This window comes from Mercenaria mercenaria, chromosome 19 (genome assembly GCF_021730395.1).
Source record: "Mercenaria mercenaria strain notata chromosome 19, MADL_Memer_1, whole genome shotgun sequence".
Taxonomy (NCBI): Eukaryota; Metazoa; Mollusca; class Bivalvia; order Venerida; family Veneridae; genus Mercenaria; species Mercenaria mercenaria.
In genome coordinates, this window is record NC_069379.1 from 31,147,376 (window position 1) to 31,159,798 (window position 12,423).

Here is a 12,423-nt window from a genome sequence, read left to right on the forward strand (position 1 = left end):
AAAATTATAAGACAACTGGACTAGCATCAATGCACCCTGAAACTTGGATGATTACTTACCTACAGACTGGAATATCATTTTCCACATTACATGTATACCCTTCTCCACAACTTTCAATAATCGTGTACAGGATCTCACATGGCGCCATATCTTTATAAGAATCTAAATTAATAATAATTTTACAAGTTGTTTAAGCACAAGTTGAATGTTATTAATAGTAATAGTTTTTCACTGTTACAACGTAAATAGGTAATCTGTTACCATACCATTGAATTCAATTACGTTTAAGAAATCAATAAATAATAATGAATAATAACAGTCACGCCAAATAAAACCATGCTTCATTTCATGCAGTACCTCCCGGTATATTCATCAGATGTATGAGACAAACTTTGATCTTGTTGACATTGGTAAGGAACAAATAATATATTCATTTCTTGAAATAAGATATTGGAAAAACAGAAACTCTTCTTTTAAAAATTATCTTAATATGATTTTTACTTCTGTTTTGTTTTTCTAATACTTGCTTATTTATGGCAGAAATAAAAATGAATGTTTCATAACTTCAAGCATTCTTATCGCCTAGAGGTTTTTCAGTCCGAATAAAAGTCTGAGAATTCACCTGACGTAGCGCTGACAGTCCGTCCATCAAATACAAGTTCAGTACCCTTATGCAGATCGATGATTGCCTGTACTACTTTGGTAGCAACATTTTTATCAGCCGTACCATACCGGACAGAATAATAGGCAATGATGCTACCTACACTACTGAAAGATCATAAAATAATATTACAAATGGTGTGCAAAAATATTTTTTAGAAAAGTTAGTTAAGAAATAAAGTGTCTTATGTTAATAAAGTAAAATTATAAACTTACATCAAAATAAATATGAAAGCACGGAATCAATTAAAGATAAAAAAAAAAAAAACATTTTTAACGCGCTAGTTACTACATTTTCTACTTTATCATCATTGATCTTTGTCAGAATGTTTGTCCCTATGAGATCTACATTTTTACAAAGTTAATACACAGACTGAATGAATAAAAGAGCGTAAAATTGGGGGTTTCAAATGAAAAACTAGGGAATTTGGAAACGGATTTCCTTTTAAAAAAGAACAATGCATAAAATAGCATTGCTTAATGTTAGCAGAATATACATAATGAACTTTGTTTATATCTAGTTCATGTGTGTTTTACATATTTGATGTTAAAGTCAAAAAATGAAGTATAATACGTATGGACCGATTCAGTTGATAAATTCGGTTCCATAAAAATTGTTAAATATCTAGTGCTTTTTTCTTTTTTTCATTTTTTAATCCTATTTTTGCATAATATATCGTAAGTTATATGGATAAGTAATAAAATTTGATACTTACTAATTTAATCATATTATTCTCACCTTATATCGGTAATGAAAAACTCTAATAGAGCGTCCGTAAATCGTTTAAAATATTCACGCAACTGAAAACAGTAGATATTATAAATATTAAAATTAAAACAAATATTCAAATGAGATTAATATATTGCATAAGAATAAGTAAAGTGAGTAATGAATTAATGTTCAAATTAAATGTTCTATTAAATACTTAAAATCACGTTGATTGAAATGATAAGGAACGTGTTTAAAGTAGTCCGCCCGATAAGCTCGGTACTGTTTACTGGATCATGCGTTCAGTTCCCGGGCGAGGCGTATGCTCCCCTTGACGATTGTGCGTGAATCATTCGTCATATACCTCCGATATTTGTGGGAAAGTTGACAGTTACTTACGAAGAACAGGTCAGTGCTAATACAAAATACAGGGAAACTGTTAAGGTTATTTGCTCACCATTAAATTACTGAAATATTGTTAACAAAAGGCAAAACAAGCATGATTGTAGTGAGAATTTCATTTGAACATTTAAAAAATTTTACATGGTAATAACTCACTGTTGTCAAAAGCTTATTTGCAACGCTGATGTATACGCTAGCGGCGTTGAGGTTAGTTCCAACAGGAAGATCTATCTCGATTGTAACAACTGCTACAATCAGCATCGCCGAATCTATGAATTTGGGACAATAGCGATTGAATTTTTAGAATTTAGTCAAAGTTTGTCTGTTACTGATTCTACAAGTATAAGTAAAAACAGGTAAATTCCTTTATATATAGTCATACTTGAAATCAGCTAAATAAATGCAAAAAAATATAACAAAAATGAAATATGTGACATCCATTTAGCACTCTCTTATGAAATATGTCTATCACGTTTTGAGAAAAGAAAGAGATGATTTTCAACAGCCTTAAAAAATCTTCAGTTTAACAGTTTACCTATAAAATAAAGCAGAAATCACATGGAACTGATCAGTATTTGTAGAGAATGTATAGATAAAATATTTACCTGGCTTTAGCGTAGTTGTGGGAATACCTAAAGCAGAAAAGAAAGGTTTAATGTCAAAGACGATACGATGAGTAAGATAATAACCCTAACCCATATTAATTATGTTTAATTATATGAAATAACTATTCCGACAAAATACATAATTTGTGTTTATGTTGTGTTGCTTTCTTTTACAGAGATGTTAATGATATAATAATGTATTTAAACAATCACTTTCAATTTTTTTTACCTGCTACACAATTGTCGCCTGTTAGTTTCTCATATCCTCTTTTACAGTCGCATCGATACCACCCTACAGTATTAACACAAGTTGCATTCTCATCCTCACTACAAAGCGTGCCATCTTTTTCACATTCGTCAACATCTTCTTCACACGTGTCACCTTTCCAGTTCGATTTACAATTACAAATTCCTGTTACAATATCGCATGTTTGGACCTCATTTGCTGAGTTCTTGGCATGGCAGTTGCATTGACCAGTACAATTTGTACCATAAGTATTGTCACTGCATTCTAATTGATAAAAAATAAACTATAAAAGAAATACTTTGTTTACAAATACACTTTTCTTCTGTTATAAACCAATGCTACGTATGATCTCAGACTACATATCTTCCATTACAGTTAATGATACATATATCTTTCATTACAATATATGATACCGTTTATCAAATGCATGAGCCGTGCTAGACATTAAATTGTAGGTACATTCACATTATATTTTACAATGTTAATTAGTTATACTATGCATTAAATTTGGAATAAAGTTATCAAATTTGTGAAGCTATCAACACGAACCAAACATTAATTGCATACGTAAGCACATGTCCTTCTGTTCCCGAAAGCCAGCATTGCATGTGCAATGAAAAGAACCAATGCTGTTTTCACAGGTAGAATTCATTTTCGTATTGCAAGTAGTACTGTCCTCTGTGCATTCGTCAACATCGTCAGAGCAGTCTCTGCCTGACCATCCCTTAAAAGTGAATTATGTTTTGTATTATCAGGCATCAACTTGTTTGACAAGATAAAAGCGTTAACCAATACTTAAAAATCGTTTTGCTTCTAGAAGTAACCATACGAATTTTGTAAGTTTTGTGTCATTGTCATTATTTGATCTGGACACTCATTTTAAGGAGAGGTCAATATATGACTCATGAAGGACTATATTGAATCTTGTAAAATTGGTTTAAATTACATTTAAGTCATTGCTATGCTTTTCTTACTATCACATTTTGTATGAAGAGAATTCGAAGTTGTTCGTTGGGTAATATTGACATAAATACCTGAATGATTTAACAGACGGCCCAAATAGCAGTATTATATTTCAAAGCAAGTTTGAGTAAAAAAAAGAAAAATTATACCTGTGTCTTGATATATTACTCCGTCAATATTATGAAATATCTAAAACCTGTGCGATAACATTTGTTTCTGTATCAGCAAAATTCCTCGACTTAACGTTTTGAAATATAACAGAAATGATGTCATGAATTTACAAAGACGGATATGTGTAAAAGGTCAAATTTTAACGTAAAGTAAATGATCGTTCACACGTTTTCAAGGATAGTACAATTTGATTTTTAACGAATTTTAACGAATATTTACAAAATATGAAGCATGCTTGAAATGTGAAGATGTTACTAATAAATAATAAAACCGAAACATACAGTTATGTGGAGACAGTTTGAAAATGCATTTAACTGAATGAATATCTTAAAAATATGAAGTGTTCGAGTATTTGAAATAAGAAGATGTTACTAATATATAATATAACTTTTTATTCAATTAATGTAGGCTCAAAAGTGTACGAGCTTGTTTAATACATGTAGCCATGGAAACCTTCGTTAAGTTTTGGAAATATATTTTAGACAGGTTTTACGAGATTTTTATCATGTTATTTACTTACTCAAACAGAAACTGTTTAAACTATCTAAGGTCATTTTCTTCATAATAAGTAGCTAATGAAGTCCTTACCGGAATACATGAGCAATTGCCTGATACATGATGACAGGTTTTTGTATGATAAAAATTACACATGCATTCTTCGCTGCAGTTGTCACCATAGTGTCGTTCACCACATTCTAAATCAAAATTCTTCCATTAATTATTTGTACGGTTGCAAATTGTGTACATCATAACAATGCAGTAATATTCAATATAATACTGCACTGAAGACGACTAGGTCACAGTGACGTATTTCTTTACAAAATGTATTTTGTCTTATAAAATTCTGTCTACTATTTGAAAGAAAGTACACATTGACGTTACAGCGTTGCAAGTTAAATATATCAGTTTTTAATTTGTAATGGAACGGTCTTATACAACAGTAAAAAGGTCTAGGATACCTTTACAAGTACCAAGTTCCATGGTAAGATAACCTTTATTGCATCTGCAGTTAAAAGTTCCAAGGGAATTTTCGCATGTTGAATTGTCTGGGCAAATATTTTCTTGTTTACATTCATCTATGTCATTTTCACAGTTTACTCCGTTCCAACCAGCTTTACAAGTGCAAACCCCGTTAACTGGGTCACAGTATTCAGATTTTGATATATTACATGTACAATTTGATTTACAATCATGTCCATATTTCCATATATCGCAATCTGAAATAGATACAATCGAAGTAAGTATATGATTTTAGGTACTGAACCCTATAATTAATGTTCATAGAACGGCATTTGCTCGATGTATTCTTAAAGTTGACCGTGTTTCGCTCTGTGTTGCAATTTTTAAACATTTTTACCGAGTCGTATGTTTTGATTTTTTTGTCAATTTTGTTAGTTCGTGATATTAAGCTCAAGTAAAGCCAAATTTCAAAGTGATGGCCACTATCTAAAACGTTTTCAGAGAATCATTTTACCATCAATTTTGATAAAAGAAACATCAAACTATTAGTACACAATTATAAAACAAACAAAAAAAAAACTGTCGATATCTTTTTTTCTAGGGTGCCTCAAGTAAACGGATTGAATGAGACAGAATTCTAAGTCAAACATTGAAAAATTAGGGTAGAATCCTGCGGGTCTGTTTTGAAATTGTCTCACTTCATTCAAAAATAGCCATGGGGCAGAAGTGAAACCTACCTACACTTCTTCTACAATATGTAATCTAAAGAGTGACAAATGTATAAAGGGTTACATCAGCACACCGCTTTGGACTTGTCAGCGTAAAGATATCATCGGAGATCTTATCTTATCAAAGTCTGAAGCTGTTATAAAGATCTAGCTACCTGTACATATGTTTCCTTGTTCACGTAACCCCTCATTACATCTGCACATGTATGACCCATTCGTATTCTCGCAAGTTGAGTTTTCTATGCTCTGACACAAGGTCGAGTTTTCTTCGCATTCATCTATATCTTCAGAACAAGACGAACCAATCCAACCCTACAAATACATATTTGCATTCACGGTCCAGTCAAATCAAAAATCTCTACCACTGCTTACAACAGTTAATTTGTATTGTAAAGCAGCTTTTATTTGCGCATCGTCTAGTATTAACAAGTAATGCTTTAACTGAAACAATCTGTTTATGCTATTCGACAACATTAGCTACACTTAAGTATATACAGTAATTTCGATATACAAACACAAATCGATATTCGTTTAGTAAATAAAAGGAAAGAACTAACCTCTTTGCAAGTGCAATTCCCAAAGACGTGATTGCAAGATTTCGAATTTAGTTTATGACATTTACAGTCTCTACTGCAATTAAATCCGTATCTTCCTTTTGGACATACTGCAAAGTATATGCATAGAAATACTTAATATGTGGAATGAGAGTCTAGTAATTCATATTGAAAAAAACAAAAATAAATGATTCCATGCCTAAACACTAGTGTCTAAAGAATAAATGGTCAATAGTCTGATACTTTCCATAAAAGCCTACTGAACCACAACAGACATGTTGTTACATCTACTTTTTAGGTATGTTGCAACTATAATTATAAGTACAATATTGCCGAAATTACTAAAATATTTTTTTTTGATGGATTGTACTAGTTTGCACAAAAGTACATACTTTCACAGTTTCCATCAAACATCATTCGGTAACCAGTATTGCAAGTACAATTATAGCTTCCATCGGAGTTATTACACATGGAGTGTTTAGGACAAGTTGTTTCATTTTCGCATTCATTTATGTCGTTTTCACAGCCGGTTCCATTCCAACCCCCTATACACACGCATGTTCCTGTCTTAGCATCACATGTTTCTGTGTTTGTTTTGTTACAATTGCAATTATACAGGCAGTTGTCACCAAAGGTCCAGATGGGGCACTCTGAAAGCATAGAGCATTGAATTTCCGTACTGTCTACGTTTAATTAAGAGTCTTTGTTCATATGCAATGGCATTTTGTAAAATTATAAAAACCAGTGCACTTTGAAAGCAAGAGCACTTTTTTTGTTTAGTTTATGTGCTTTGTTACATAAACATATGTCTCTCCCTTTTGTGTATACCTTTAGCTTTGACGGCCATATTGAGCAGCGAAGCCGGAAATATCGGCGATATGCACAACTAGGTTTGATATTGATCTTTGTCGTGAAGATTCGTCGATATCTGTCCAAGAGTTTTACCTGTAAAAGCTAGACAAGAGTTTTCTGTTTTTAGCTCTGGTGGCCTCTTTAGTGAAGTGAAGCAGAATATGTCAGCGATATGAAAAGCTTGGGTTGGTACTGATTTCTCCTATGAATTTTCGTCGAAATCCAGTCAGCAATCTGACCTGTGAAAGCTGTACATTTGTTATTTTTAGCCCTCACGACCATTTTATGCAGCGAAGTGGAACATGCAGGTGATATGCACAACTAGGCTTAGTAATGACCATTACCGTGGAGTTTTTTCGAAATGCGGCAGCGGTGTATGCTGTGAAAGCCGGTTTTAGCTCTGCTAGCCATTTTTTGCCGCGCAGCGAAATGCGCCGGCATTATGCATACAAGTGATGGTATTGATTACTCCTGTGATGTTTCGTAAAAATCAAGTCAGTAGTTAAACTTTTGAAAGTCAAACAAGATTTTGTTTTTGTATTCTGAGCTCTTGCGGGCAATTTGTGCAGAGGAACGGACCATGTCGAAGATATGCATAACAATGCTTAGTACTAATCACTCCTGTGAAGCTTCGTCGAACTTTAGCCGGTAGTGTAACCTGTGAAAGCCTGACAGCGGACGAACGGATGGACAGACAGACGGTGAAGGCAAAAACAATATGTCTACTCCTCATACGGGGGAGACATAATTCTCCGTTCATATATGCAATAACATTTTGAAGATTTATTACAGTTAGTGCACTCTCAGAGCATAGAGCGTTAAATGTTTGTAAAGTATATATTGTGTAGATTTCATTTTATTAAGGTTCTCTGTTCACATATGCAATGGCATTTGGAAATATATTACACCATTCTTTTTTGGATTACAAAAATAACCTTCGCGGTCTAAAAATAGTGATAGTATACAAATAATTAGAGCTTAATATTTCTGCTTAATTGTTTACCTTGGCAAGTGATGTTATCGCCGTCTAAGAAATAACCATTTTCGCAGCTACAATCAAAACTTCCGGCTGTATTTAAACAAACTTGGGAACAAGTGTTATTTTTCTCCTCGCATTCGTCGATATCTGTATTGATATAAATCAAACAGACATAATTTACTAAATACAGTTATATCTAGCCAAACAAAGCTCAGTACGCTTTTTGTACCAAGTTTGGATAGACAGATCCCTGGATATATTATAGTGGGTTTGTCCTCACTGGCTGATAATCTGATATCATAATTATCATCAAATCGAACTGAATCTTTCGATCTACGAAATACTAAAAAGCAAGAAAGCTATGATTTGACGTGATTTAATACAAAAGTTTACTTTCCCAAATAGAGACAAACTCTCTCAAGACCATTTAGCATACCATGACATTCTCCTAATTCTGTTTTGTTAAAGCCCTCGTTGCAGACGCAAACAAAACTTCCATTGATGTTATTACAACTCGAGTTGTCTGGACACACAGTACCATTGACACATTCATTTATGTCACTTTCACATTTAGTTCCATTCCATCCAGCCCTGCATGTACAAAATCCTGTCGTCGCATCACACTTCTCGGAGTTTTCAAACTTACAAGTACAATCTGATTCACAGTTTAAGCCAAAATTCCACATGTCACAGGCTGAAATGATTTAGGTACAAAATAAGTTCAGGATTTGAAATTACAGAAAACGAAATCGCAAAATGATGTCGAACGTATGGGAAAATGGGGAAATGTTAGTTGTATACACCTCATACAATTACATTTTTGTAATATTCACTTTCCCGTCAATTCTTATATAGAATTAAACTTCGGTCGGTCATTCTCTTCCTGGCAATTTCTTTTTTCCTTTCTGACTTTCATTCTGAACTAAATAAAATATGCTTTCAGTTCTTTGAGTTTTAATTCACAGAACTTAACATTTTTTCATGAATTAAGTTTTTTTATTATTATTATTTCCGAGTCATGAAATTAGTCATACTACATACTCTTTGACCATATACTCTAAAAATTTCAATATCGTATATGTATATCAATGAACGCTTTGAAATTCAAGAAATATATATAACATGACACTGTTGTAGATTTGAATAGCAGTAATCACTCACGCTCGCATGTTCTCCCGTCCGTGGACAGTTGGAATCCAGTGTCACATAGACACTTGTAGCTACCCAAAGTATTATTGCAACTGTGATCACAAATCCCTTTCTTTTCATCACATTCGTCGATGTCTGAAAGTAGACTATGCATTGATAAAGCAGCTGATAAAAAGTTAATAATATACTGCGATAGCTGTATTTCAGGTTTCAAACATTAAAACCTTATGCACTCTGATAATAACTTGATTCAAAGAACATGTGCCAATAGTAGATCGTTTTACCTATACATTCATCATTTTGCATGTTAAAACCTGTTTTACAATCACACATAAAGCTTCCCGGTGTGTTCAAGCAGACCTGCTGACAAGTGTTCATCTGTTCGTCTAGACATTCATCTATGTCTGAAATTGATAGTTGTTTATTAAAAAAATGAAAACCAATATGTATAAACGTGATGATCCCTGTGTAAATAATTTAAAAGCAAAAATTTCACTGAGACATCTGTAACGATTGTTTATCTGATTTATACTTCTAAAAACAATACAGTTTTTAAGTAATTATGATTATTGCTGTATTTGTCGGGTGATGCATCATTGTTTAAGAAAAATAATTGAATTTCATGTGTTTCTAAATTTCATAGGAGATAACTCTGCTAGGGTTTGGAAACTTTATATATCACCTTCGCATTTATTGTTTTCATCTATAAATCCAAAATTGCATTCGCAAATAAATGAACCAATGGTATTTTTGCATGTGGAATTAGCCTTTTTGTCACATATACTCTGAGTTTCTATGCATTCATTGATATCTTCCGTGCATTCGCCGCCGCTCCATCCCTGAATGTAAAATATTGAATCAATAATGCTATTAGGAGAGGTAATAAGTGTTATACATTGGTATGTAGCTAAACAAGTTAATATTTTTCCTTTGATATTCTATACAAGAAGGCCAAGATGGCCCTAGGTTGCTCACCTGAGAAACACACCATAATACACCATAACAGTGTATTATTATTATTATTATCATTATTATTATTATTATTATACCAGATTTATATAGCGCCCTTTTCATGATCAATTTCACGTTCAAAAGCGCTTTACGTGTAAACATGTTTTTAAACCCAGATGACCCGTATTCAACTTGACCTAGATTTTGTCAAGGCTATCATTCTAACAAAATTTCATGAAGATCAGTTGAAAAGTACAGCTTCTATCGCATACACGAGGTTTTTCTTTGATTCAACCTAGTGACCTACTTTTTGACCCCAGATGACCATATTCAAATTCTACCTAAACCATTCAGGCTTACTTTCAGAAAGATCGATTGAAAAAAAATCAGCCTCTATCGCATACACAATGTTTTCCTTTGATTTAACCTAGTGACCTACTTTTTTACTCCAGTTGACCCATATTTCATCAAGGCAATCATTCGGACTAAATTTTATGAAGATCAATTGAAAACATACAGCCTCTATTGCATACACAAGGTTTTTCTTTGATTTAACTAGCATTGCTCAGGTCAGCTAATAAAACTGACATTTTTAAAGAGCTACAAATCATAGCTAGACCCATTTAAAAGAACAAGTCCTTACCTCATTTCAAAGAGTTATAATAACTGATGTAAACTGAAGAGAAAAGTAGGAGTCATGTACCTTATAATAAAATCTGTAAAAAGATCCTCTGGAAGCAAAGAATGCAACCAAGAAGAATAATAGCAGACTCGGTTTGAATGAGTCTGTTCCTGAGAGGTAATGAAAGTGTGCAACACCTCTCTCGTCCCCTAGCACCGGCTTTAGTGGAACTCTATCACACATATGCTGAATGGACTCCATGATCCCAAAAGGACAAAAAATATAACAACACTGAATCCAAGACATATTTCTTTCTCTTGTAATATTTGCTTTCATTAATACATTGCTGTGACTTGGAAATACTACTCGTACTAAAATTGAGTTTCACTTCACCAAATACAACCTCCTCTCCAATTTTTCCAACTTAAATGTCAAAATTACATACACAATGACTTTCAATCAGATGCTAGCTTTAATGTAGACCTCTGCTGTCATGCAAAGTGAACATTTAGTGTTCAAAAACCTGTCCGCCATTACCAGACCACACTGGTTCCTTTACTATAGTTAGGCATATAGATATCATCAAATCACTTAATGTATTAGTATTCTCGCAATTGCTACGAAAATTTAATGAGATTGGTATTTTCGTAATAACAACATCAAGATATTACTATGTGATTATAAGTCGAATCCTAGAGTCTTTATTTCGTGACATGAATAAAATGAATGATTTCTGCTTAAGGTATTAACTTTCATTACATGTTGCGTTATTTCCTTTTTACATTGTAGCCTTATATGTATCGTTATTGCAATAACATAGTAACTTCTTATTTTTTCAAATATTTTGGTAGTCTTGTAGTTTATTACAATAACACAGTAAATGTTATGATGCAAACTGTACCTGTTTACACATGCATACACCTGTCGTATGATTACAGTCTGCTGTATTCTCAAAGTTGCATGTACAATCGTCAAGGCAATTATCACCGAAATGACGAAAATCACATTCTGAAAAAAAACGGAATATAACTAGAACCAAGGATACCGAATTCGTAGCAGCGTTTGTACCGGATTAGAACCTGATCAATGAGCAGCTCCGGAATAATAGTTGAAAATATAATTATAAAGTGGTAAAACACAGGTCGAGCAACACGGAATAAATGAAGATGCTGCATGTTTGGTTGCAATGAAGTCGAACAAATACGATTTGTAATGAAACAAGTCATTTTACAAACATTTTTAAGAACAAACTTCCGCCTCTGTCAGCTCCTAAAATGTCTCCTTATTTTAACCTACGAATTAATTAGGTGTTAATTTAGATTTGTAATTAAAACATTATCTACTCGGTATTTCATTTCCATTACCTTCACATTCTTTGCTCCCAGTTTTGTAGTAGCCCTTCAGACATTTACAATCGAAACTTCCGTTTGTATTTTTACAAAAAGATTTCTTCGGACAAACCATATCATCGTTACATTCGTCGACGTCCTCATCACACGTGGCTCCGCCCCATCCTGATTTACATGTGCATTTCCCATTTACCGAGTCACATGTTTCTGTATGACGCTGCTTACAAGAGCAAGCTTGGCTACAGTTATCACCAAACTTCCATCTTTCGCATTCTGAAATTTAGCATTTGTAGGTCTAAAATATCTTCACATGATTACCAGACTATTGAATTCTAGATAACATTCACAGTCTGGTCAGGATCCATGCTGTTCGCTAACAATTTCTCTAATTACAACAGGCTTTGAAAGCGAAAAGCATGGATACTGACCAGACTCCGTGGATACGCAGGTTGGTCTGGATCCATGCAGGTCGAAAAGCTATGTTTGTTTTATCATGGCACGGCTCATATATATATACTGTAT

General features: G+C 33.3%; 1 protein-coding gene across 5 annotated transcripts in view; it reads right to left on the reverse strand.

Annotated features, from left to right (window-relative positions):
* The window catches only part of LOC123542089 (uncharacterized), a 226,890-nt gene that overhangs the window by 65,866 nt on the left and 148,601 nt on the right, over positions 1–12,423 (reverse strand). For 2 of the 5 annotated variants that reach the window (XR_008368553.1, XM_053530952.1), the window contains exons 55-73: positions 11,917–12,174; positions 11,454–11,560; positions 9,662–9,818; positions 9,264–9,383; positions 8,992–9,114; positions 8,267–8,524; positions 7,855–7,977; positions 6,392–6,649; positions 6,003–6,109; positions 5,601–5,757; positions 4,717–4,974; positions 4,346–4,452; positions 3,191–3,347; positions 2,606–2,887; positions 2,377–2,403; positions 1,928–2,040; positions 1,400–1,461; positions 623–765; positions 60–162 (exon numbers count right to left, since the gene is read on the reverse strand). Coding sequence is in view for 4 of the 5 variants with exons in the window: in XM_053530952.1 (XP_053386927.1) it covers positions 60–162; positions 623–765; positions 1,400–1,461; positions 1,928–2,040; positions 2,377–2,403; positions 2,606–2,887; positions 3,191–3,347; positions 4,346–4,452; positions 4,717–4,974; positions 5,601–5,757; positions 6,003–6,109; positions 6,392–6,649; positions 7,855–7,977; positions 8,267–8,524; positions 8,992–9,114; positions 9,264–9,383; positions 9,662–9,818; positions 11,454–11,560; positions 11,917–12,174 (2,920 nt within the window). In the remaining variant the exon portion in view is untranslated. The remainder of the gene's footprint in view (positions 1–59; positions 163–622; positions 766–1,399; positions 1,462–1,927; positions 2,041–2,376; positions 2,404–2,605; positions 2,888–3,190; positions 3,348–4,345; positions 4,453–4,716; positions 4,975–5,600; positions 5,758–6,002; positions 6,110–6,391; positions 6,650–7,854; positions 7,978–8,266; positions 8,525–8,991; positions 9,115–9,263; positions 9,384–9,661; positions 9,819–11,453; positions 11,561–11,916; positions 12,175–12,423) is intronic. The other 3 variants (XM_053530953.1, XM_053530954.1, XM_053530951.1) reach the window with 2 other exon arrangements.